The sequence below is a fragment of the Salmo salar genome, chromosome 20, assembly GCF_965601325.2.
Source record: "Salmo salar chromosome 20, fSalSal1, whole genome shotgun sequence".
In the NCBI taxonomy this organism is placed as follows: Eukaryota; Metazoa; Chordata; class Actinopteri; order Salmoniformes; family Salmonidae; genus Salmo; species Salmo salar.
This window is the reverse complement of record NC_138310.1, coordinates 22,925,874-22,953,435: the sequence shown is the minus strand read 5'-3', so window position 1 is coordinate 22,953,435 and position 27,562 is coordinate 22,925,874. Positions and strand designations below refer to the sequence as shown.

Sequence of the window (27,562 nt, the reverse complement as noted above, 5' to 3'; positions counted from 1 at the left end):
TAAGTCAGTGGTATTTTATTAAAAACGTATGTACAACAATTACAATCATAGACTCAAGGGAGGTAATGATAATGAACTGAATGAGTGTACAAAACATTAGGCTCTTTCCATATAGACTGACCAGGTGAATCAAGGTGAAAGCTTTGATCCCTTATTGATGTCACCTGTTAAAGCCACTTCAAATCAGTGTTGATGAAGGGGACAAGACAGGTTAAAGAATGATTTTTAAGACTTGAGACAGTTGAGACATGGATGGTGTATGTGTGCCATTCAGAGGATGAAAAGAGGATGAAAAGATTTAAGTGCCTTTGAACGGGGTATGGTAGTAGGTCCCAAGCGCCCCGACAAAGAGAGACTGTGGGTGCAATTCAATATTAGGAAGGTGTTCCTAATGTTTTGTACACGCATTTCAACCATTTTCTAAGCATTAAATTTTTTTTGAACAAGTACACAATGTATAAATTGCACACACATTTTTTTCTGAAATCTCCAGGTTTATTTTTTATACAAGAATAAGGTTAGCTTAAGTTTTAATTCATCAAGCTAATGGAATAACTTGCAATATCCCAACACAAATAGGTTTTTCTTTTTGAGTTGTCCATAGTTTATACAAAAACATGAAGTTACTGTATTGAACAGATTTGGTGAATTTGTTATCACTATATACAGTAGATAATTTATTAGACTGAAAATAGGATCCAGGTTCGTTAAAAAACATATAGTATAAATACAGTATCACGAAAGTAGTGGCATCTTCACCGAATGAAATGAAATATGGCACATTTAATGAAATATAATGGCACATTTCTTTTCTCCAACTATCCTCCCACATCACCATCTATTCAGAGATAGATATGCTATTGAAAAGGCTGGGACAGGCTGGGACAGAAATTGAGGAATAAAGACATCACTGCAACATTTGCTTGTCCCCTGAAATTGAAATAACTCCCCTTTCCACTGGCAGGGAATAGACTCATGGAGATGCACTCAATGGTTCAACCATATAGAGTAACTTAGTATTCCTGCATTCCTGTTCTCGAGTCTACACTTTCACCAACGTTGTCTCCTTGGTGCTCTTATTCCTTGAAAAGCATGGATCTGCCGCTGTATCGCATTAAATGCTATGTCTCAAAGTTCACTGTTTCTCCAGGAAAGCTCTCTGTAGTTTTATTTGACTGGCCAGAAGTTGGAGGTGGGAGTGGTGGTACTTGGAGACTCTTTGGGAGCTTGGTTTGGGCTGTGGCCGTAGCTGGGGGAGTGAGTGACACTTGGGCTGCTGGGTGGAGAGGATGTAGACGAGGAGCATGAGGAGGATTTCGATTTGATCTGAAACCACTTTTCTCCCAAGGCCTTGGCAAAATGGTCATCCACAGAGACGCTGATGGAGAGCTGGCGGGAGCTGGCCATTTGGTAGTCCATCCCCAGGCTTCTCTTGAAATGTTCCTCCACCACATGGTCATAGCTGTGCTTAGATAACACTACAGTGGAAAGAATACAACAAAGGTCAGGCATAATTCTTAACAAGTCTGCAATATAACAGCAGCATTGTAGCACTAGTTTTGATGAGATAAAAGGAGTATGAGACTGACCTGTGGAGGAGTGGCTACTGCTGCCGACCTCAGATCTGCAGGTGGGCTTTCTTGTGGAGGACACACAGGTGATCACAGAAGGACGCATCTGAAAGAGGCAAAATCATTGGTACATTTCACAACAGTATATGACTCTGTACAGAACAATGTAGCTGAAATTCTCATTCCCCCAAAACAATAGGATTAACATGTCAATATAAACATGAAACATTTCGCCATCACTAACTCTTTGTAGAGGGTTTAGTTTGTTTTTGGAAACAAAATACATTTGGTTATGGGATGGGAACTGAAAACTGTTCACCCTCATCAGGGTGGCACAAACAGGCCAAAGAGAGAGCTGTCTGTTTGCTCTTACTGATGACCTTCCTCCCACCATTGCACACATTTTCTTCCCAAATCAGGCTGAATTGGTTATCATGGACAAGCAGAGTCCCATAAAGTATCTTGGGAATATAATGTGCCTGAGAGTTTAGACTCCCTACAGAGATCTCAGAGATATGTAGGCTCTGACTGCCTAGGGCTACACTGGGAGATTACAAAGGCACATACAATATGACTGACACAAACAAGAAATCCCGTCTTTCAAGTTGTTAGCACTATTATAATTGTTCCTCTTGAAATTACCTGATTGATGGCTGTAGTGCTTTTGGTTTTCTCCTCTGTCCTCTCAGGCTCTTTCCTTGGTTTCTTAATTAGGTCCAGTGGCTCATCGATAGGTGGTGTGGGATACACATGGCAGGGCAGATGACCTGTGGGGCTAGGGGTTGGGCTCCAGGAGGATGTGGGACTCTGGGGAACACTAAACACAGATGGCCTTCTCATGTTGCTCCTGCTTTGTGCCCTTTCTCGCCTGAAACACAAAACCACACATTGAAACATGGAATTACACACTGGACATGGAGTTACGAAACCAGTGGTTGTCAGTGACTATGTTATACAGTTATGGGGAGGTTTTACAAACCTTTCTTCCAATGTTAGACCACACTCAAAGCTGTGCTTGCGTTTGACCGGATGCACTGGGGGCACTCGAACTCTCTCATTGGCCATATGCCTGAATCTATCTTCACTTCTTAGGTTGGGCTGACCTACAAGAGGAAAGATCAAGCACAAGTAAAGCTCATGGTTACTATTTGAAATAATATACAGTATAAATATTGGTTGATATATTGGCACAGATAATTATGACTTACACCTAACTGTAGCTGACTGAAAAGACGTTAGGTGTGGCAATGAGTAAATAGGTGACTGGTTGTTTTGGTCTGTGGCACTGTGACATATGGTTCATCACCTGTATGAGTGGTTCGTGGGAAAGCTTTCATGCCACCGTTAATTGTAAACTCCGTTAAGCTGTTGAACTAGACCAACCAGATTGGTGAGTATTACAACTCGTTCCAGCTGATTCAATGTGAACGGTAAATGTTGTTTTTCTACATACAGTGATGATGACACCCATCTCATTTACATATCTATGAGAGAAAGATTAGTTTCTACTCAAAAAGTGATTTGAACTGGACAAACTTAACACTTCAGTCGCTAATGCCTTGATTGAAGTATCACTTCTTACGAAAAGAGAACTAAATGTCTCACAACTGTCATTACAATACACACGTCACACAGAAGCATTCTCCTTATTGTGAGAAACTAACTGAAACACATCAGCAGCTGCTAACATCCTTTTTGTTACTGACAGAGAGATCGATGTGAAGCTTACCAATACATTACACTGGTATTTGTATTTTGTAAAGCTAACACCAGCCCTCTTCATACCTCGCGTCATGTTGTTTCTTTCAAGCTAAATTCAAATTAGTGTTATCAATATGCCAAAAGAAATCCACCACATTAGCATGCAATGCTGAATGATTAGGTCATGTTATTACATGATTGGTCCCCCTAACCTCAAATACTCCCCCAATCCACAATCCTCAATCCAATCCACATCCCAAACAGTACTGTCCCTCAATCGCAACTTCTCCCCTATGACCTCCCCTTCTGTGCTTTGGACAGCAGAGTGTCACAGTGGAGGCCTGTGGAGGGGGACTGGGGGAAAACCACACCTTGTCTGACTGACTTTCTGATGCCTGAGGCATGGTTATTTGTTTCCCATGGAGGAGTAGAGGTACAAGAGGGCAGTATCTTCAGAGCATCTCCATCTGCCACAGTTATTCTCAGCATCTGACCTAAACCCCTCTGAAATAATGCTTGAGTGCCATGACACATTTTAGGAAGTTGAAACTGCACCAAAGTTTATACAGTGAGGTATCATTATCACACTCGTCTACATTATCTATAACTCAGACTGTAAAAGTGAACATTTGTCTTGGTTTCTTGAATGTGCTAAAATTGTTTTTATAATGGATTACATATGTTTGTGTGTTTATACAATTCAAACCATCAGCTAAAATGCCCTCATTGACATTCACGGCGACTTAGTAAAAGCTATTTTATAATGTCCATAAACATTTGCATTTCTAAAAACATTGTGAACTAATTACAATATAACAACTGTGTCATCATACATGATAACAATGCAATATGCAGCAGTGAAGACTGCTATTTAAAGCAACACAGATCACCGCAGCACAATTATATTTTGTGAAACAATAGTATAAGAAAATAAATAAGAAATATTACCTTCCAAGATGTAGACTTTGAAACCACTGCTCATCCGAGTTATGTATTGGAAATTTGCAACAGCCATGGCTCCTTAATTGTCTTTGTCTGTGAATAAAGCCAACTACAGAGGACCACCTTGTCTGTTCGAGCTTAGAGGACACAATGAGCCTAAGTTCCTGTTGGTAATGGAAAGGCAATGAGATGCTTGGCTAGAGCTTGCCCAGGTAACGTATCAGGAAGCTGTACAGAGCTGCAGTGTCTTTCAGGAAAATGTATTCCTGCATTGTCATTGGTTGTTCCGATCACAACCTCCCCCATTTTAGATGTTTTTGTTATTGTTGCAGGAAGTGTGTGATCACAGGTAGGCACCTCAGAGAAGGAAAATTATGGTAAACTGTTCTATGACTGTCCCTGCACCACCCATCCAAGCATCTACTTCACTTATCCAGAAGACTAGCTATTTCAGGAATAAACAGGATTGTAGTATAGATTACTCAACACACAAGTTAATTTAACAGAGACTCTCCCCTCTCTGGAAGTTAGCACCTGTCCCCAGCCCCTCCCTCGCTCCTAATCTACAATCTCACCAAACTGCATTTTTTCGAGTGCTTAGCCCACTGGTGCTCCAATCATTCCACTGACCTGCCCATACACGCACACAGCTGTACTGTGAGCCAGCCTCACCATTAATCCAAAGGCTTTTGTTGATGGCCAGACAAAGGCTCCTAAGTCCTGGAAATGCTACTGCCCTGAGAAACAATCTTGCCTGAGCATGCTGAAGAGTCTGGACACAAATGAGCACACTCAACACTCATGACCTGACACATATAAAGTCACTTAAAAATAAATAAATCTTTTAATTCTCTCTTTGAAAATGAGCACATTTAGAATTTCTATTGATTGATATGCCTTTGAATGGGGGGACTCATTTAGTTGATTACATTTTGTTATAGGCTACATTTTATATTCCTTTTGTACCTTGATTAAAGGATTAATAACTAATTGAAATATCTTATTGGGTTTATGTGTTGTAAGAATGCATTCTAGAGTTATTGGTATATTATGTCCAAAAAAATTGTGCTGATGAAGGTCTGTGAAAGCACTCAACAAATATGGAGACTACTCTTGTCAGAATATGATTGGTTCTGCTTTAAAGCAAGTCAAGCTCAACAGTGACCCCATGGGGAACACACTGGGATTTGTAACATTTTATTCATAGGATTTTGTTAATTATAATGTATATATACTTCAACAATACTGAGTGTGCAAAGTAAAACTGACATTCCTTCATGATCACCAATGTTATACATGAATTCCATTACATTTGATTTGATCAACATTCAATAGAATGGGATGATTTAATAGGATTCATTTTAATAGAACATAGAATGATCCTGCATTTTCAGACTTTTTACTGATGTTTTCTTTCCTGCAGTCATTGTCTCATTGCTTTGTTTTATGGGAATATTTCCTGCCATAATGTCAACCAATCAACATGCATAAGAGGTGTAACTTCATGTAGTGTGGATAATAGAAACAACATTGTGAGCAGTTCCCACTCAGCAAACATTTACTGGGTTCTATGGGTAGTTAGTAGACCAACTGGTTTCTATTAGTGTTTTGGGTGAGTAGGCTAACTGAGAGTAACAGAACAGGAGAGCTTTGCTGGACCTGTATTTATATAACATGAACCCACCAGTAAAAAATTCAACCAGTGACTGAACTCAGTAATGGAATCAGTGATGGTGCCGTCCAGGGTTCTAAACTGGACACAATTTAACTCAAAGAAGTCATACTCTCTAACAATCACTCGTTGCTTTGTCTATACATTTGCAGCCTATGATAATGCATCACAAAACTCTCTAAAATCAATTACTTTCTTTTAATATCAAAATGTAACCAGATGCCTCAACATATCGCTATTGTTACCGCTTTTTTCACTTTTTTCCTTCATCACGAGCATAAACAGATGGCGCATTTCCTGCATAAATTGCTTTACCACATCACAATTATTCATTTCCTACACTGTCTAAAGCAATGATTACATTGTAGGAGATGAAGTGTCTGTTTTATTTCTCAGAATGCCCGCAGTCATTCCCCCGACACGAAAGCTACGCGCCTATCAATAGTCTCTCTTCAGCACCACCCTTCATCCCAACCTGCCCCGCTCGTCTCAAAGGATACAGGGGAGTGACGCAGGAGGATAGAAGGAAAAACTGCGCCGAACCTCGAAAGAAGGATTGGGTAGGGGGTGCTGCAATAAGACAAATTATGTACATCCAATTGTAAGTCCCGGATCCTCCTTTCCTTAGAACTGAGACCGAAGCACGTCCTGTCTGGTCAGAGGACGTGGAAGCCAGACTCACCTGGTATCTATTTTACGCAGCCACCCACGAATCTTTTGATGGATGCGAATCGAATGTGGACAATTATTTGAGGTAGGCGAAGGTTAGATATTCGTGTTGACTGTTTTCTCACCGTGACCAGTAGACATATCCTTCCTCGAGTCAATTGAACAGGTCTAAACCTTGAAGCAGGTACAGGCCACTCCATCGGTAGAATTATAAAAAACGAATTTAATTGAGATACCCATTTTGACAACCTAACCGTTTTTTCTTCTGCGACTCAGGATTGATTCATTTCCAACTGATCCTTCTATTCAAATGGAAAAATAGGTTTGGTTATAGGCTATTGGTAGGTTAATTCATCCATTGTTAATTTGCATCAGAGGGGAGGATTCGCCATATACATTTTCGTATACTTTTTTGATCTTCAACATGAATTACCTGCGTCGTCGGCTGTCGGACAGCAATTTTATGTCCAATTTGCCCAATGGGTACATGACTGACCTACAACGCCCTGACCCGCCTCAGCAAGACCCTGCAGTAGTGTCGCCTGGACCACCAGAGAGGCGTATGTCTACCAGCCAGCATTCTGAGGGCACTGGAAGCGGAGCTGGCTTTTTATCCTCCTTTACTAAAGCTGTCAAACAAACCACTGCCGCTGTCGCTGAGAAAGTCAACGAGGTAGCAGACAAAGCAGGCGTTGCCTCTGGTGCCAAGATACTCCTGGTTATTGATGACCAACAGACAGACTGGTAAGGAGAGTGATGTGTAAGGTTAGACGCTATTATACTCAAATGTGGGCCAGTAGCCTATGCTTCCAATAAACAGGTCATAATTAGGATATACTTCATCTTTACTATAGTCATAACACACACACGCATGCATATAGAGCGAGACAAAGTGAGACTAATACAGTGTATATGTCAAAGACATGGTTTCCAGTCATTACCTAAACAGGACACAGAAATTGCTCGTTTGCACCACCAGCGCATTCCAGGTGGTCTCGCGTGTGCCAGGCATGGCAAACGAGACTATGCTACATATTCAGATGGTTCTGTCGTGCATAATGTCATTTTTGTTGTTGTTTTTGGTATGCTTAAAGGGATGGTTCACTCAAATTACACATCGGTTTCCTTTCCCTGTAAGCAGCCCATGGACAAGGTATGACCGTGTCACACCCTGGCCGAGAGCTTTGACTTAACTCATTTCAGTACCATAGAACTGACTACAAGACCCTAGGTTTACACCAAGAGCATAGCGATCAGGTTATTTGACAATGGGCTTGAGTGGAAATACATGAAAGGTAATAATATGGCAGGTAATATGTCAGACACACTGAGAAATATGACTGTCTACTTAGCACCTCTGCCTAGCTTTGGCAGTTAAAGCTGCTATATGTAACTTTTTGGGTAACCCGACCAAGTTCACATAGAAAGATACGTTCTTGAGTGTCATTCTCATTGAAAGTCTAAGTGGTAGATCTGTTCTATGTTTGCTATTTCTATGCTTCCCTCTATTAAGTTTTGTTTTGGCGTCTTTTCATTTCGGTTTTGTACACCAGCTTCAAACAACTGAAAATATATTTTTGGTTATGGAAAATATATACTGCTCAAAAAAATAAAGGGAACACTTAAACAACACATCCTAGATCTGAATGAAAGAAATAATCTTATTAAATACTTTTTTCTTTACATAGTTGAATGTGCTGACAACAAAATCACACAAAAATAATCAATGGAAATCCAATTTATCAACCCATGGAGGTTTGGATTTGGAGTCACACTCAAAATGAAAGTGGAAAACCACACTACAGGCTGATCCAACTTTGATGTAATGTCCTTAAAACAAGTCAAAATGAGGCTCAGTAGTGTGTGTGGCCTCCACGTGCCTGTATGACTTCCCTACAACGCCTGGGCATGCTCCTGATGAGGTGGCGGATGGTCTCCTGAGGGATCTCCTCCCAGACCTGGACTAAAGTATCCGTCAACTCCTGGACAGTCTGTGGTGCAACGTGGCGTTGGTGGATGGAGCGAGACATGATGTCCCAGATGTGCTCAATTGGATTCAGGTCTGGGGAATGGGCGGGCCAGTCCATAGCATCAATGCCTTCCTCTTGCAGGATCTGCTGACACACTCCAGCCACATGAGGTCTAGCATTGTCTTGCATTAGGAGGAACCCAGGGCCAACGGCACCAGCATATGGTCTCACAAGGGGTCTAAGGATCTCATCTCGGTACCTAATGGCAGTCAGGCTACCTCTGGCGAGCACATGGATGGCTGTGCGGCCCCCCAAAGAAATGGCTGTGCGGCCCCCCAAAGAAATGCCACCCCACACCATGACTGACCCACCGCCAAACCGGTCATGCTGGAGGATGTTGCAGGCAGCAGAACGTTCTCCACGGCGTCTCCAGACTCTGTCACGTCTGTCACGTGCTCAGTGTGAACCTGCTTTCATCTGTGAAGAGCACAGGGCGCCAGGGGCGAATTTGCCAATCTTGGTGTTCTCTGGCAAATGCCAAACGTCCTGCACGGTGTTGGGCTGTAAGCACAACCCCCACCTGTGGACGTCGGGCCCTCATACCACCCTCATGGAGTCTGTTTCTGACCGTTTGAGCAGACACATGCACATTTGTGGCCTGCTGGAGGTCATTTTGCAGGGCTCTGGCAGTGCTTCTCCTGCTCCTCCTTGCACAAAGGCGGAGGTAGAGGTCCTGCTGCTGGGTTGTTGCCCTCCTATGGCCTCCTCCACTTCTCCTGATGTACTGGCCTGTCTCCTGGTAGCGCCTCCATGCTCTGGACACTACACTGACAGACACAGCAAACCTTCTTGCCACAGCTCGCATTGATGTGCCATCCTGGATGAGCTGCACTACCTGAGCCACTTGTGTGGGTTGTAGACTCCGTCTCATGCTACCACTAGAGTGAAAGCACCGCCAGCATTCAAAAGTGACCAAAACATCAGCCAGGAAGCATAGGAACTGAGAAGTGGTCTGTGGTTACCACCTGCAGAACCACTCCTTTATTGGGGGTGTCTTGCTAATTGCCTATAATTTCCACCTGTTGTCTATTCCATTTGCACAACAGCATGTGAAATTTATTGTCAATCAGTGTTGCTTCCTAAGTGGACAGTTTGATTTCACAGAAGTGTGATTGACTTGGAGTTACATTGTGTTGTTAAAGTGTTCCCTTTATTTTTTTGAGCAGTGTTTTTCAAAGGGGTGTAGATGGTACAATGATTCTCTACACTATACTTGCTTGTTTTGTCCCATTAACTGAAGTTAAACGAACTATTAGAATTTTAGCAACCAGGAAAGCGATTTCTACATATTGAACCTTTAATATTTTGTTGTGCATATAGAACAGTTTTACCTCCAATTTACACAGTTGAAATACAGCAGGCACATCTTTTTGGGCTTGTGCCTGCTGTAACTAAAGTAAGCTAACTGGCAAGCTACGCTGTTGTTGCTAGCTAGAATTTGTAGTAAGCCTTTGTTGACACTTGGCATTAACTGGATAACTAGTGTAGCTAGCAACGTAAATAACAATGGATTCATTTTTGGAATGAAGCAGCTGCCTGCTAGCTGTTGAGAGTCAGTGGAGTAGCTAGCTAGTTATGTTGTGCTAAATAGTGATGCTAACTTTAGCTAGCAAGCAAACTGGCAGTATGGGATAATGGAGAGTGAATTAAATGATTTATTCATCTTAAGATAGCTAGCTTGGTAAAGCATTTAGTGTTGTGTGCATTGTGCTTCACTTACCCATTAATATGCCAGCCAACTAATGAGCAGTTGCACATTACCAAACTGAACCTAACAAAAATAATGATTCTTCAAGCCCAAAACTCCAATCCTCAATGTGAAAGATGTGGTCTTGCTCTAGATTTTTATATTTATTATGAAGCGTTATTGTTTGTTAGGAAGCTCATTTATTTCTTTCCCAATTTTGTATTTTATCAACTATTTTAGCGTCGCAACAAAATGGAGGGATACATAAAACACAATCAAATTTAATCCAACAAAAACAGGTTTCAGTGGAGGGAAAGCATTTCCATGATGACCTTAATTTAAATCATTTCATCCACGTAATACTTCTCTTCACAAAACCAAGGCTGCGCCTTCCGCTGGACTGCCCACCGCCAACAGTTTATAAAGGGGCAGAGAAAAACAGTGAGCCAATCACATTACTCAATGAATCGAGCAATAAACAAGCTCTCAGTTAGGGGCATATGGGCAGCTAGAATTTGCACATCATGTTCAAATCATCTATAAGTGACTTTGTTGAGCTTCACACTCAATTTGAGATACTTGTGTAAGATACAATGATGATTTATTGTTCCAAAATAGTTAATGTTTTTCTGTTTTATTTGATGTACGTACATGTCACCATCGTTTGAGTATGCTTGTGTGATAGGAAAGCATTAAAAACTGCTGTCCAAAGTAGGCCACGTTGCTATGCAAGTCAAATATTTTTCTACCCCTCTTGACCCCCTCTTCTCTATAGGGCAAAGGTCTTCAAGGGTAAAAAGGTTCATGGTGAATTCGACATTAAGGTGGAACAGGTGGGTTGCTCTTGCACCATTGTTTTTTTCATTGTCTCTTTTCCCTGTATAATTATTTTGGTGACTGGTTTTCCCATACAAGGCATTAAAGACGTGCTTTTTAGCTTGACATTTTTGTAGAATAAAGGGGTGTTTGCGTGAAATAAAGAAGGACAATTTAGACTAGAGTTGATTTTATATTTGAGTCATTTAATAGATGATGTTATCCAGAGAACCATATTGTAGTGAGTGCATACATTTTCATTTGTACTGGTAACCCATGGGAATTGAACCCACAACCCTGGCGTTTTATGTGCCATGCGCTACCAACTGAGCCACACAGAAGTTGGAGAGGTGATTTGAGGTAATACAACACCCAATGAGACTCACAGGTAACCTCATGATGGGCATTAGTGAGTGTAGGGATTGAAGCACACAGATAGACAACCCTTGCATCTAGTGACATTATCAGACTGTACATTGGTGCTGCAGACCTGCACTTACTATATGCAATAAACAATGAATCAAAGAAAACACAAGACATGATTCACATATTGAACTATGTTAAGTGGACTGAGAGTTGGATACTCATTAAGTGTGATAATATGTTGTCACTCTGAATCTCATAACAATATCTATGGAAAATAAGATGATATTATGGACCACAAAACATTTATACCCGGTGGTGGAGTTAATGCTACCATCTGTGCTTTGTAAATGAGGACTTGAAAATGTTTTGGGATTCTTTTTTCTGCCTTGGGTCATTTTCCATGTCTCCTATTTCTGTCTTCTCCTTTTATGTTGCATTAGAGTGTTTCCGCTATGTGCGCCATGAGTCTCTCAGCAGGAATAGCCCTGTGCAATGAATGTCTCATTATCTGCAGAGGTGATAGTCGTTACCTTGTACAATCTTCATAGTATTTGGGGACAAAGCCATTGAATTAATACAGTAGGATATTCCACACCATCTGTCTTCTAGATCCAGCTGTCTTAACTCTATCATCTAATTTAATCACGTCTGACAAACGTCGATTTCTGGAGTGAACTATAACCTTAGAATGTCCCTGTTATTAGAATCACAATGCTGTTTGACTGGGATTGCAACCTGGTCTCAGAGCATTTCGTATTATTCCGTACATTATGTTACGAATTTGCAAAACATACAATATGCTAAGAGTTAGGGTTAAGGTTAAGTTTAGGAGTTAGGTTAAAGGGTTAAGGTTAGGGTTAAGGGAAGGGTTAGCTAAAAGGGTTAAGGTTATGGTTAGGTGAAGGGTTCGCTAAAATGGTTAAGGTTAGGGGAAGAATTAGCCAACATGCTAAGTAGTTGCAAATTAGCTAAATACCTTAAATTGTCTGGGATGAGACTCAAACTCACAACCTTTGGGTTGCTAGATGTTTGCGTTATACGTACACTCATCCAGCCCTACCAACCACCTTACTTTAGTTTTTGCCTTAAGTAACCATCTGTCTTATGTAACTATATGAAATGTAACATATCATACTAAATGTGGAGTATCTCAGATTTCCATACAGAATAATACAAAATAATCGGAGACCAGGTTGGGGATTGACACTGATGTTTTCCATTCAGGCTGACTTCTCTGAAATCAACTTGATAGCTCATGCTATGGGGGCCTATAGTGTTGATATAGAAGCAATCCGGAATGAAACCAAGGTCACCAAGTAAGTCTACTGTACATCCTTTGAATACAGTGTTCTACATGCTGTTTAAAGGCTGAGTGCATTCAAAAACATGATTTTCATGTGTTTTATATTTCCACACTATGAGGTTGGAATAATACTGTGAAATTGTGAAAATTATGACAATGCCTTTTTAGTGTAAGAGCTGCTTGAAAAGACCACCTGACATTTCTGCCTGTTTTGGTGGGATGGAGTTTTGGTCTGCCTGGTGACAGTCCTAGCTCTTTGTGAAGAAGCTATTTTTGTTTCTTTTTGACCATTTTAATTGAAAACTGTCACAGCAAGGTACTTAATTGTTACCCAGAAATTATTTGATATTGAGAAAAAAACTGCTGCAATGGATCTTTAAGATAGTTATTTAAAAAACAAAGATCATCAGTGTGTCATGATTGCTGATGTTACAAGACATGCAGGATTTCTTGCAAGTTTCAAGTACAATACCAGAATAAAATGTTCATATGTCTGTCTGAATATAATGTATTGGTAATTTGTGGAATTGTTTTGTATTTTCTATTTTGCAAGATGTTTCAGGCCTGACTTTGTGCTGGTTAGACAGCATGCCTTCAGTATGGCCAAGAATGGAGACCACCGACACATAGTGATTGGGTTGCAGTACGCTGGTCTCCCAGGTGTAAACTCTCTGCACTCTGTCTACAACTTCTGTGACAAGCCATGGGTGGTAAGTAGTGTTGCCCGGTATACTGAAACTTATTTTTTGATGCTAGAACATAAAAAATGGTTTGGTACTAGAATTTTTGTTACTTTCGGTACTTCTATCAAATGTGTCTAACGTTGTCTAGTAATTGAGAGAGGATCAAGTCTGTCTATCAGCGCAGCCGATGTCCCCTTTTAGAGCAAGCGCACCGTGCCTGCTCCACTTAAGGAGTCCTTATACATTCTGGCAGAACTCGGCTATGCGAAATGAACGTCTGTGCTCATGTACTCCCTAAAGACCTTCGCTTGAAGAGAAGAAAAAAGTGGCAATATTACTGTTGTTTGTCCCTCTTGAGCCACCATAGCAATAACATACCCAGTAACACTTTCTCAAAATAGGTAGAATTAATCTAAAATAAATCCAAAATCTATAATTAATTTAGACGATTTTGCCGAGGAGGTCCTTTTACATCTATCTAAGATGTTTGGTGCAGTATTTCTCAAGTGGAAAAATTTGCATGAAAACTAGTCTTCTCTAGTTGAATGACAACGAGCACTTAATTGAATAATCCCGTCCATAGCTCCCACCCCTACTAGGAGTATTACTGTTGACCAATCACCGATGAAGGGGCGTAGACTTTGGCTACCGAACCTCAACTTGAGTCAAGAAAACAAACCCTGCCAAAAACCAAAACGTCAGAAAATGTCATCATAATATATGCGCAAACTGTTTCGTCTGGGAAGCATGCGGTAAGCTTAACTCATTGCTAGTTCTAGCCTGTCCCGAGGAACCACTGCACAGTCTGGGCTGCATCATGTTAGCTCCCCACTCCATTGTGCTGCACAAAAGTTAACACACTTGAATAATGGAACACTGCAAAATGTTGCAACTGTTAATTACTGTTCCCAAAACAATGTCTCTTGTTTACATGCTAAGAACACTTTCAATGCAAGATACCGGTAGCTTCCAGCTTTGTAGGCTAACTTTCCATTCTAGCTTACAGTTGAAGCTAATATCAATTCACTACCCTACTACTACAAGCTGATTTCAGTGGGGATTTTAGCATGTACATTTTTCCGTGGGGCAAAAAATTGTATATATTATGTAGACGCATTCCAGCAAAGCCAATAAACAACACAACAGTAAACAATACATGAATTGCACTATAATGGTGACAAACAGTGCCACAAACTGTTAGGGCCTACATAAAGCTGTCCCAACAGCAGAGCTTTATTTTCAGCACCATGGAGTGAATTCTTACCACCGCTACACCTCACTATCAGCTGAGCATTGTCTGGCAGCAAAACAGTTCATTCAACCTCATTTACTGACTTAAAAAAATATATAGCTGATATGGCTGACTTGCTTAAACAAATGTTGTTTCTACTGACAATTGAGATGTACAAACTATGGCATAAGGGAAAGAGGCAATTTGTAATTTCGATTAAGACATTAATGAGCGAGCTAAGACGGACCTAGTCAATATAATTATTTGTTAAGCGCTTTTGAAATGTACAGTGACAGTATTCCGAACATGGGCCGCTCTTACAGTATTTTCCCTGTACACCAAGTCAGAACCATAGGATAAATACAGGAGGAATATAAGCAGACAATTTAAGCTCTTTAAAATATTAGATTATGACATTTCTCTAAAACAGGCTATAGGCTACATGTGCACCACCAAGTCAGAACAGTAGACTAAGTTATGAGGGGGAAAGGGACCAAATTATTAGAGTGAGGCACATGGGCTACTAACAGCTAACTACACAACATAGACTTTGTATTACTTTCTTAGCTACAGTATACATATCTTCCTGGCATATTACATCATTTATGCAGCAGCACACAATACATTTTTGGACTCACCTTGTTGTGCCTTGCTCATTTGAACAGGAAGGTGGCGCGGACATGTGGGCAAATTTTGTCATCAAAGTCTGGCATTCTCTGGATTTATGGTGCTTTCAAGACAACTGGGAACTCTGGAAAAAAAAATAGGTTGAATCATGACGTCAGTGATCTTCAGAAAGAGGCCAGAGTTCCCGACTTGGAATGACCATTCAAAACGTATTTTCCCAGTCGGAGCTAGTTTTTTTCAGAGTTCCCAGTTGGCTTGAACTCACTGAAGTCTGAGATTTCCCAGTTCCGAGTGTAACAGTGTAGGTTCCGTCCCTCTCTTCGCCCCAACCTGGGTTCGAACCAGGGACCCTTGCACACATCAACAACTGACACCCACGAAGCATCGTTACCCATCGCGCCACAAAACGCAAGGGGAACAACCACTTCAGGTCTCAGAGCGAGTGACGTCACCGATTGAAACGCTATAAGCGCGCACCACAGCTAACTAACTAGCCATTTCACATCGGTTACGCGAGTTTCCAGTTGTTTTGAACGCAGCAGAAGTCATGGTGTTGCATGTGAATGTTTATCCTTTTAAGCTTGGAAAAGGGACCCTTTTACCCAGACTTGGACCACACACCCTCTTCACTGAATAGCAGGCTACCGATTGCTTTGCAACGCTTGCAGTTAGCCACTGATTCCTTACAAACCACTCATTGTTGAATTTGCGATTTCCAACTTGTTGTGGAATGTTTATGTCCAATGGCTGATGAGCACCGAGCCAATCAGGGTGCAACTACAGAACATTACCAACCCCTACACTCTGTATTTTCTGCTGGCTGCCCCACCACCTCAGAAAGCACTGAGCTAGGCTGAAACACCTGCATTTTGGAGCTGCCTTACTCAAGAAAGAAAAAAAGAGACCATGTTTGTATGCAGCTTTATTAACTAAATTATAGATTTTTTACATTGTTTGCAAACTGATATGTGACATGTATTAATGCTAAAATAACATGCAAAACAGGCAACGGCTAGCCCCACCTGCCCTGAACGACGGGTCGCCACTGGCTGATTTCAAAGCGGATTGTCACCAAAAACCATTCAGTCATTGCAAAAACGTTATTCGTTCACTTCGTCTCCCACACCTCAGTCACATCTCTCCTGTTTCTCCCTGTGTGTGAATGACGTCATTTGATCTTAAAGAGACAGTGCACACTTTGATAAAAGAAGAGATTGCTTCTTCTATACAAATATTTTTGATCAGTACAATAAAATAGGTCCCAAATAGAAAGGAAACAGAACATTTTTCATCTGTAGCCCCATGAAATCAGCAAAAATAAGCTCAATAACTCAATGCATGCACACATTCCTATTGAATATGCATTCACCTGTATTGTGAATAGGCCTAGTCTACATCTTGATTTAATATTTAGATTAACATTATGTAGTTAGATTGGTAAAAACAAAGTCAAATTGTTTGTACACTTGTATAATTGATTCATTAATACATACATGGCTGTCTTTGAAAAATTGACATCAAACATTTAAAATGTAATGATATTTGAACTCAAAAGATCTGTCTGGATCAAGTGCCATTATGTGACTTAGGCTAATCCGCCTTCTTTTTCTGCCATGGTATCGTTTTGGTATCCTTTTTAATATTGTTTTGGTATCGAGTATCGTGATGTATTGTGATACTAAACCTGGTATCAGTATCGAAGTCAAAATTCTGACAACACTAGTGGTAAGTATGGCAATATAAAGCAGATTAAAACGTTTTTTTCTTGAGCTAGACAGATCATGACTATTAATTTTACTGTAAAGGTAACGTATTTTCTGTATTATCATGTCTTGTTTCAGTTTGCTAATATGGTGAGATTGTACAAACAACTGGGACCAGAGGAATTCCCACTGATCGAGCAGGTTTACTATCCCAACCACAGGGAAATGGTGGGTGTTCTGCCATCTGCTTCTCTCTACTCCTCCCCCACCACGGCATGGCCATGTCCTCACACTAAACAGACCTAAGCACAGACTATTAGGTTGCCCCTCTGTTTGGATGACACACATGCTTCTGTGGCCAGTAAGACAAGGACAACGGAATAGCTAGTTCACATCAATTTTCTCAGATCTAATTACAGCATTCAATCTTAATACTGGCTCTGATTAGACTCAGAGTGCATGTGTACAGGTCCTAGTTGAGCCAGAGTGGATCTGATTATTCCTGTGCCCTACGGATCCCCTCAGTAGCACTGCACTGAGATCAGTGTCTGCGTTGCCGCAGTGCTGTCCCCCTCCATGACTACAGTCACAGGCCTGCTCTCGGCTCAGCTCGCCTCTACGATCAACATGAATCACTCCATAATCACTCCAGTTTTCCTTTTCCTTTTTGGGCTCATGCTGGCCTCATGAAGTAGATATACACTACCTTTCAAATGTTTGGGGTCACTTAGAAATGTCCATCTTTTTTTTAAAGAAAAGCACATTTTTTGTCCATTAAAATAACATAAAATTGATCAGAAATACAGTGTAGACATTGTTAATTCTGTAAATGACTATTGTAGCTGGAAACGGCAGATTTTTCATGGAATATCTACATAGGCGTACAGAGGCCCATTATCAGCAACCATCACTCCAACGTTCCAATGGCATGTTGTGTTAGCTAATCCAAGTTTATCATTTTAAAAGGCTACTTGATCATAAGAAAACCCTTTTGCAATTGTGTTACCTCAGCTGAAAACTGTTGTTCTGATTTAAAGAAGCAATAAAACTGGTCTTTAGACTGGTTGAGTATCTGGGTTCGATTACAGGCTCAAAATGGTCAGAAACAAAGAACTTTCTTCTGAAACTCGTCAGTCTATTCTTGTTGTAAGAAATGAAGGCTATTCCATGCGAGAAATTGCCAAGAAACTGAAGATCTCGTACAACGCTGTGTACTACTCCCTTCACAGAACAGTGCAATCTGGCTCTAACCAGAATAGAAAGAGGAATGGGAGGCCCCAGTGCACAACTGAACAAGAGGACAAGTACATTAGTGTCTAGTTTGAGAAACAGATGCCTCACAAGTCCTCAACTGGCAGCTTCATTAAATAGTACCCGCAAAACACCAGTCTCAACGTCAACAGTGAAGAGGCAACTCCGGGATGCTGGCCTTCTAGGCAGAGTTGCAAAGAAAAAGCCATGTCTCAGACTGGCCAATAAAAAGAAAAGATTAAGATGGGAAAAAGAACACAGACGCTGGACAGAGGAGCTCTGCCTAGAAGGCCAGCATCCCGGAGTCACCTCTTCACTGTTGACATTGAGACCGGTGTTTTGAGGGTACTATTTAATGAAGCTGCCATTTCTCAGAACAAGAATAGACTGACGAGTTTCAGAAGAAAGTTCTTTGTTTCTGGCCATTTTGAGCCTGTAATCGAACACACAAATGCTGATGCTCCAGATACTCAACTAGTCTAAGGAAGGACAGTTTTATTGCTTCTTTAATAAGGACAACAGTTTTCAACTGTGCTAACATAATTGCAAGATGGTTTTCTGAATGATCAATTAGCCTTTAAAAATGATAAACTTTTAGCTAACGTGCCATTGGAACGTTGGAGAGATGATTGCTGATAATGGGCCTCTGTACACCTAAAAATCTGCTGTTCCCAGCTACAATAGTCATTTACAACATTAGCAATGTCTACACAGTATTTCTGATCAATTTGATGTTATTTTAATGGACAGAAAATGTGCTTTTCTGTCAAAAAGAAGGATATTTCTAAGTGAACCCTATCTTTTGAACGGTAGTGTACAGTAAATGTTTTCATTACAAGGGTTCTCACTCAGTTGATTTCACTGTATCATCTTATCTATCTAGCCCATTAACTTGATGTGGCTTTCTTATTTAGCTGTATCCTGACTCTTTTAGCAAAGAACAGCAACTTTGAGTTTATAGTTTACTCAATTAGCAATTTACTAAGAATCTCTGTGCTGCACATTCCCTTCAGTCAAACAAACCTACATATCTGGAGACTGTGTAGTATGATGTTTGCCAATGGAGGATGTTGTGTTGTCTTTTGCTCCAGATCACCACTCCTGGTTTCCCTGTGGTGGTGAAAATGGGCCACGCCCACTCAGGGATGGGGAAGGTAGGATTGGACTGCTCTTGTTACTGTTTTAAATGAGATAAAGTAGGCCTGGATCAGTGTTTATGCTTCACAAGTCATTACTATGAACATAATCTATTTCAATCGTATCTTTACCCTGTAGGTGAAAGTGGACAATCAATATGACTTCCAAGATATTGCCAGTGTTGTTGCCCTGACCAAGACCTATGCCACATCTGAACCTTTCATTGATGCAAAGTACGATGTCCGCATCCAGAAAATTGGAGACAATTACAAGGCCTACATGTGAGTGAAATAAATGAGCTCCTTTGTTTGGTGTGACTGAGGTCAATCCATTCTACAGATTTCCAAGCTATTTAGCACAGGCTACAGATCAAAGACCAACAATGTCCATTTAGACTGCATATCCCAACATTGATGTGAATTAGATGATCAAGAGAGAACATGCTAAATGGTAGATCTTGTCTTTTTAACAGGCGGACATCGATTTCAGGGAACTGGAAAACCAACACTGGTTCAGCCATGCTGGAGCAGATAGCCATGTCAGACAGGTGAGTGCTATCACAGACTGGGCCTTTGTGCATCAGACAGACAGCCGTGTGTTTCCTAGTTAGTAACAGTGTTCTCCAACATTGTAGGTATCGAATGTGGGTGGACTCCTGCTCTGAGGTGTTTGGTGGTTTGGATATGTGTGCTGTGGAGGCTCTGCATGGGAAAGATGGCAAGGATTACATCATAGAGGTAAAGGATTAGAAGTATTTTTAACTATTTACATTATGTTGCTCTTATACCTGTGCAGTAACACTGTATTTACATTGGCAACAACATTGTATTAACATGTCATTTCCCCCTCTCGTTCCCTCAGGTGGTGGGCTGCTCCATGCCCCTGATTGGAGACCAGCAGGATGAAGACCGTGCACAAATTGCAGAATTGGTCGTCTCCAAAATGAACCAGACAGTCCCACACACTGCAAGTCCCTCTCCTGTCCGCCCCACAGCTGCACAGCCCGCACAGGTGACACACTGTTGCTAACCACAACTCAGTTTATTACACTTAAATGAGTCAACAATTGTCAAAAGGCATGTGTTTAGATGAGTGGTCTCTTTTGTTAATTGGCCAGTATATTTGGTCAATTGATCAACTAAAAGTGTATTTGTAACCCATTAACTCTGTGTCTCATTGTGATATGTTGGCCATTCAGAAAGCTGCATCCCCTCAGCCCATCTCACAACCCAAAGTGCCACAGGCTCAGCAACGCCCTCCTCCCCAAGGTAAGGAAATGGCTCTATATTAAGGCCCCAAATCCCAATTGACACTGTTTGCTTTTGTTCATTAGCTGGTAATAAGATAGCTACGTAGTTGTTTTTAAATGACTGCTTGATAGGGACTCTAGATAAACAGTGCTCTGTCTCCTCCAGGTGGCCCACAACAAGCCCCCACCAGCACTACTGCCCCTCGCCAAGGCTCCCCCTCCCAGCAGCGCCCCTCACCCCAAGGCCAGCCCCCTGTCCAAAGCTCCAACACCCAGAGCCCCTCTGCCCAGGCAACACAGCAGGCCAGACAGGCCAACCCAGGAGCTGGGGCCCAGCAGCGTCCCCCAGGGCAGGGGCAGAAACCCTCCTCTGGTCCGGGCTCTCCCCAGCGATCCATGAGCCAGGGGGGCTCCCCTCAGAGCCAGAGGCCACAGCAGTCAGGTCCCCAGCAGCAGCAGAGACCCCCCCCTGCAGGCCCGGGCCAGAAGTCCACAGGGGGCCAGCCCCAGCAGAGGCCCCAGCAGAAGCCAGGTCAGCCCGCCAGGCAGCAGTCCCAGGGAGGAGGTCCCCAGGTCCCACAGCAGCAGAGGGCTCCAGCCCAGCAAGGTCGCCCCGGGGCCCCTACCACTCAGCAGCCCCGCCCTAGTGCCCAGGGCCAGGGAGGCCCCGGAGGGAAACCTCCTCTGCAGCAGAAACCCCAGCCCCCTCTGAAGCCCAGCCATGACCACCCTGCTATGGGAGCCACCCCTCCACTGAAGTAAGTAAAGCTCTCCTAAAATATTCCAAAACATTCAATACAATATATTTTTTGCTAAGTGTATCCCAACTGTATTACCCAATAGCTCAATATTTCAAATCAAATCAAATTGTATTCGTCACATGCACCGAATACAACAGGTGTAGACCTTACAGTGAAATGCTTACTTACAAGCCCTTAACCAACAATGCCGTTTTAAGAACAATACCTAAAAAAAATAACACATAAAAGTAACAAATAATTAAAGAGCAGCAGTAAAATAACAATAGCGAGGCTACATACAGGGAGTACCGGTACAGAGTCAATGTGTGGGGGCACAAGTTAGTCAAGGTAATTGATGTAATATGTACATGTAAGTAGAGTTATTAAAGTGACTATGCATAGATAATAACAGAGAGTAGCAGCAGCGTAAAGGGGGGAGGGGCAATGCAAATAGTCTGTGTAGCCATTTGATTAGATGTTCAGGAGTCTTATGGCTTGGGGGTAGAAGCTGTTTAGAAGCCTCTTGGACATAGACTTGGTGCTCCGGTACCGCTTGCCATAGGGTAGCTGGAGTCTTTGACAATTTTTAGGGTCTTCCTCTGACACCGCTTGGTATAGAGGTCCTGGATGGCAGGAAGCTTGGCCCCAGTGATGTACTGGGCCGTACGCACTTCCCTCTGTAGTGCCTTGCGGTCGGAGGCTGAGCAGTTGCCATACCAGGCAGTAATGCAACCAGTCAGGATGCTCTCGATGGTGCAGCTGTAGAACCTTTTGAGGATCTGAGGACCCATGGCAAATCTTTTCAGTCTCCTGAAGGGGAATAGGTTTTGTCGTGCCCTCTTCACGACTGTCTTGGTGTGCTTGGACCATGTTAGTTTGTTGGTGATGTGGACACCAAGGGACTTGAAGCTCTCAACCTGCTCCACTACAGCCCCGTCGATGAGAATGGGGGCGTGCTCGGTCCTCCTTTTCCAGTCGTCCACAATCATCTCCTTTGTCTTGATCACGTTGAGGGAGAGGATGTAACATCCTCCTGTTGTTTTTGTCAGATGTAATATGACACCAGTCAGCCACACAGGATGCTCCATATATCTCAATCTAGATAAAGATGGTTATATAACTGATGAGAGGATTCTGTGTTCCAGATTTAGCTTTCATTTCTTTTTATCTCCACCATGGGGACTGATGTGCATGATCCTGTTATTCCTGTAGGCTAGATATTGAGATAAATATTGAATTTGCAAATAATCTATGTTTTGTAATGGGATATGTTATAAGATCGTTATTTGATCGACATTACAAATGTTTGGACTGGGTATGCATGAATCACTCATATGCATAAGTCTTGTGGACTGTTTTTGTATTATGTAAAATCATGCTCAAAAGAATGTTTTTTCACACTTCGTGTACTGCACACTATTCAACAAGCCTTTTTCCAGTGACTGCCATCATCTAGAATTTCCTGCACTCCTTCAACCCTTTTTTTTGTTTGTCAAACCTTGGGAATTTGTTGTAGCCTATATGTTGTGCTCCCCTTTATCATTGCTCTACAAAATAATTTGCAGAAACTGTAGGAGTGTGTGTTAAAAGCTTTTACAATCAAGCATGCGATTATGCGCATGGCTGATCAAGTTTTGATTCAGATTATTCTTCACAGGACTCAACAATAACATTAAATGTGTCCAATTTCAGGAAACACTGAAAAAGTCATGAATAATTGTAATGAAAGACATGGTGACTATTACTTTTCCATTGAGGATCAGGAAATTACAAGGACTATTTTTGATCATGCTAGATTTGATGGTCTCATTGACGAGAGGTTGGTATTAAATACCATCAGGTATGGCCATGTTGAATTTTTTAGTAATTCTCTGGTGATGAATGAAAAATGAAGTTTAGTTGATACATCATTTAAAACTAGAGCAGTGTTCGCAGAGAAAGGAAGAGAGGAATCGCTACTAGGATACACAACAGTAGGTGTTTGTCGTTCGAAGGTGCTCTTTGGTATAGGAGTTAATTGGTCATAAAAAAACAAACAAGGAAGACCAAGGCACTCGTCATGTCATTAAAATACCTTTATCATTACGGCATGTTCAATAGAACAAAGATTTAAAAGAGCAGTGTTCCTTAGTGCATGTGATAGAGGGCCCAAAGGTGGAAGGAGTAAGAGAACGTGTTATGTAGTACATTAGGACTGCATCAGGAATATGGCTTTAACAAGCTATTAACAGTCAAAGCTGCAAACAATTCCTTGAATTCATTTCTCTTTGTGCCCTCCAGAACTAGGAACCCTGGTCAAAATCAAAGTTGAAAAAGGAGCATGCCATTTGTCCATGACTGATCAAGTTGAGCTGATCAATGCACTGAATCAGTTATGTAATTAATTATATTACATACTGAAAGAACTCGTGTCTCTCTCTCTCTCTCTCCTGCCATGCCCTAGTCTTACCATTCCATGAGTTTGCTGCATGACGTTAATAGCCTCTTCCTCTCCTCTATTGCCATTTCCTCTCTTTATAGCAAGTCCCAGTCTCTTACCAATGCCTTCAACATTCCAGAAACCCCAGCCCCGCAGGCCAGCCTTAGCCAGGATGAGGTGAAGGCTGAGACCATACGCAACCTACGCAAATCTTTTGCCAGTCTCTTTTCAGACTGAGAGATGGAGTAAAGCCCCCCTCCCACACCGACAGAAAGACAGACAGACTGAAAGACAGACCCTTCCCCGCCAATGTGCAAAGGACCAACAGGACTTCACCTCCCTATTAAGGACATTGATGTACATTGATGTGAACATTCATTATAAAACATCCACTGCCTATACATTTCAAGACCACACATAGAATATAATACAGCTAGGTTTGTTGGTGTCAGTCTGAAACATTCCCAGTCACCTTCACATTCAAAATGATTTGTACACACACACACACACACACACACACACACACACACTTCTCTTGTTGTTGCACGTGTGTTTAAATTTCTGAAAAAAGGGTGAAGATTCTTGTCCCTTTATAGATTGTGTTGTTATATAATGGGACATTACATTTCAGTAGGTGGCCTGTGTTACTACAGTGACTGTTTGTATGGTATGTATTGAACGATATCTGCTTGGTCATCCTTTGATCATTTTGAATGTTTTTTTTTTATGCTAATAGTGGGATCAATACACTGGTAATCTTCATGAAAGTGTTGCCAGTTTTCTGTTGTTACTGTAAAATCATAGTGACATATTTGACCAACTTTTGGTTGGCTCTCAAATGAACCATCACTAAACCATCACAGTAGGCCACTTCATTGTTACAGTAAAGCATCACTATAGCTGTTTGAGCTACCCATTTATTCTAAGTGATGTTGCTTTAGATGCATGTCAATAAAGGAGGTATGGTTGCAGTTTCAACCACTCACTTTGGCGCTTGTAATCGTCTTGTCACATGTAATTAGCTAGAGTAGTTAGCATTGCAAAAGTATGTGTTGTTTTTGTGAGAATGCCGTTGCTGCCTCCCTCTCCCTTCTCCTGTTACATTAGGACAAAACCCCAATAGCACTCATCTTGGAAAACATGCCTTACACAGAGTTCAGTCAGATCAAATGGTATCGTCTCAGGGATGTCCTGGTGATTGTGACACACGCGTGTCAGGAGTCAGGTCTTCCATACGTTGCACTGTAATTAGGATAGTGATCTACTGCAAATGATAGCAAAAGCATGTGTTTTTATTGAGGTAGAATGTATTTGTTATTTGAAATGTATTTGCACATGAAGTATAACAAAATCATACTTGAATACATGAACCAAGAGATGTTTTTTTTAAATTTGAATGTCAGTTTGTCAGATTGCAGAGACACAGCCATCTTAGTGCTCTATTTTACCAGCCCACAAGGGCCTGGAATGCTGCAGTCTCTGGTGTCTGGGTGCCTGTGCTGTCTATCCCCTGGTTCCCAACAGGGTCACAGCTTGTGAGCAGGAGGCCTAGTCCAATGAAATGCTCAGCCAAGGAATGTCCCATGGATCATGTAGGCAGTGTAAAATAAATGCACTGGGATTCCCCCTGTGGGATATTCCACTGCATTATACTTCTGTTTGATTTTCTACTCATAACACTTTCTCCCCAAAATATCAGTCAATGACCCCTTTGATAATTGGTCAGAAAAAAGAGCCCATTGCTGAGACCTCTTTCAAGGGCACTAAACATGTCTTCCAAAAAGAGTGTGTTCCACGTCAACATGGCAATATGTTGTTTTGGGGCCAATTCGGAAAGTCCCAATCTCCTTGCAGAACCCCTGTGCATCGGCCCCTTTGTGTATCCACAGTGACCCCTTGTGATAAGTGGTGCATAAATGTGTTCATGTTGTTCTGTGAAACTGTCAAACCAAATAGAAATGTTGTACAGATAGTGACATACAAATTATGCAGATTCGTCACGTCCCCCCCCGTCCCCCCGCTGCTGGCTGTGCTTGTTAATATTTTGTGTGTTTTCAATGAATACTTGTGGATGTTGGTTGATTTTTGGCATTTCTGTCATTCATTTTTGGGGATTAAGCCCTTTTTTAGTACTGGCATTTATGGTCATGGATTATTTCTACTTTTTGAAGAAGCTTTTTTTAACTTCAGTTTCTCTTCTATTCAGGATTACATGTCTTTGTTTTTCGAACGTCTATTAAACTTCTTATAATAGGACTCAATGTAAATCATAACTCAGCAAACAGAATTGTCATGGTATACCATTTTGTGTGGATCACAGAAACCTCAAATGATACCTCCTACAAATCTGTGAAATTGACTTGTCTAGATGAAGGCGTGATTGGCATGCATTGTTACTGTTTTACTCTGCTCTCTGCCTCTGCTTGTAACAGAGTGGTATGCTTTCCCTCCGATAACTCATAGCTATGTTTGGAGTTATAATCCTCCTGTGGATTATACATTGGGGTGATAATTACAACAAGTGGTTATCTTGATGAATCCTATTTGTTGATATTCATAGACGTGTTTGTTGACGTGGTACATGTTTCTTTTAAATGTTTACATTCTTTTTAATGGATATATTTGAATGTATGTTTACAATTGGTAGGCTATGCCTTTTTCCTTTGGTAAAGTGGTTTTCCTGTTTCTAAATGCAGATGTTTTATTTTGGAAAGGTTTTATCTGTTATCTGCACTATGAATTTCTGTGAAATTGACTGTCAATATTGATGCCTGCCAGATGTATAAAATAAGAAATCTATATATGTATCTAAAATAAACAACAATCAAGAGGAAATATTAAATATATTGTAAATCATGGTGGAGTGTTAAAATACATGTAGAAACGTATCGTTGATGTTATTTGCAATGTAGCTGAATAATTATGTGAAAATGACTATGCTATCAACATGTGCACATATTCAATAAAGTTCAAGACCAATAGTAACATTGATTAACCATTTTCTTTGTTATGTTCAAATGAGGAATGATTCAGATGAAGAATAACTTATCATTGAGTAGATACGATATCAGCAAGCCCAGTGCAAAACTGTGAATGGCCAATGGCTCATTTCCTCTGTGGAATGATAGCATAGTTGCATACAGTACACACACAGAGATAAGCTATTCTATACATAAGGTTTGACTCAATAACATTGGTGTAATAAGGTTTAGCTCTACCAGTGTGACCACAAGGTGGTGCAGGGTTGCAGTCTGACTGACCAGCCAGTTGAACGCTCAAAGGCCTTTACAGTATGTACTGTGAACTTTATCACACGCACAATGCACCAAAATGAGATCCTAATTTCAAAATACAGTATCTAGAGTGGAGTGGCCTAAATTATTGGTGTCTTTTCTGATTATTTCTTTCTTATCATATTGTTGTAAGGACAGAAATAATGTTTTATTGCTTGGAGAACATGTTATGAGAGAAAGAGATATACAATAAATATTATACCACAGGTTGGAGCCAACTTAACAGGAATAAATGCAACAGGCTTGAACCATATTACAGCAAAAAGAGCTGTAGAGGATATTGTAAACGTTTGGTAACCTTGTAAGATTTCTACTTTCATGCATGATATGCCAGCTATACGAAATGGATAATAAATGAAGTATGGTGAGACGTAGAAAATACGATTTGGTGCCAGCATTACTACAAAATACTATCCACTTTCAAATGATCCTATTCATTAAAACAGCCAGCATGCACAGAAAATGTCCAAGC

General features: G+C 41.2%; 2 protein-coding genes across 4 annotated transcripts; one reads left to right on the top strand and one right to left on the bottom strand.

Moving 5' to 3' along the window:
- Positions 1–15,471, bottom strand: vgll4 (vestigial like 4 (Drosophila)). 2 transcript variants are annotated; one of them, XM_082966059.1, is made up of 5 exons: positions 15,310–15,471; positions 2,551–2,674; positions 2,214–2,439; positions 1,590–1,677; positions 1–1,478 (listed from the first exon to the last, which is right to left on the bottom strand). In XM_082966059.1, the coding sequence occupies exons 1-5, from the start codon at positions 15,326–15,328 to the stop codon at positions 1,168–1,170; spliced, it is 768 nt and encodes a 255-aa protein (XP_082822185.1). In that variant the 5' UTR covers positions 15,329–15,471; the 3' UTR covers positions 1–1,167.
- LOC106579888 (synapsin-3) lies at positions 6,410–26,782 on the top strand. 2 transcript variants are annotated; one of them, XM_014160222.3, is made up of 13 exons: positions 6,410–7,299; positions 11,048–11,105; positions 12,679–12,770; positions 13,311–13,467; positions 17,140–17,229; positions 19,344–19,406; positions 19,528–19,670; positions 19,862–19,936; positions 20,024–20,126; positions 20,251–20,400; positions 20,588–20,657; positions 20,805–21,396; positions 23,937–26,782. In XM_014160222.3, the coding sequence occupies exons 1-13, from the start codon at positions 6,980–6,982 to the stop codon at positions 23,962–23,964; spliced, it is 1,941 nt and encodes a 646-aa protein (XP_014015697.1). In that variant the 5' UTR covers positions 6,410–6,979; the 3' UTR covers positions 23,965–26,782. The 2 variants fall into 2 exon arrangements, with proteins under 2 accessions (XP_014015697.1, XP_014015696.1); XM_014160221.3 differs by having other exon boundaries at positions 23,899–26,782.
- The last annotated feature ends 780 nt before the right edge of the window (positions 26,783–27,562 follow it).

What these genes read in the sequence shown, in the direction of transcription:
- vgll4 (XM_082966059.1), bottom strand. An exon ending in GGTCTAACATTGGAAGAAAG is followed by an intron (nt 2,440 to 2,550) that starts GTTTGTAAAACC and finishes TTTGTGTTTCAG; the next exon opens with GCGAGAAAGGGCACAAAGCA. An exon ending in GCACTACAGCCATCAATCAG is followed by an intron (nt 1,678 to 2,213) that starts GTAATTTCAAGA and finishes TGCCTCTTTCAG; the next exon opens with ATGCGTCCTTCTGTGATCAC.
- LOC106579888 (XM_014160221.3), top strand. Translation starts at nt 6,980, where the DNA reads ATGAATTACCTGCGTCGTCGGCTGTCGGACAGCAATTTTATGTCCAAT. An exon ending in GATGACCAACAGACAGACTG is followed by an intron (nt 7,300 to 11,047) that starts GTAAGGAGAGTG and finishes TCTTCTCTATAG; the next exon opens with GGCAAAGGTCTTCAAGGGTA. An exon ending in GCAACGCCCTCCTCCCCAAG is followed by an intron (nt 20,658 to 20,804) that starts GTAAGGAAATGG and finishes TGTCTCCTCCAG; the next exon opens with GTGGCCCACAACAAGCCCCC.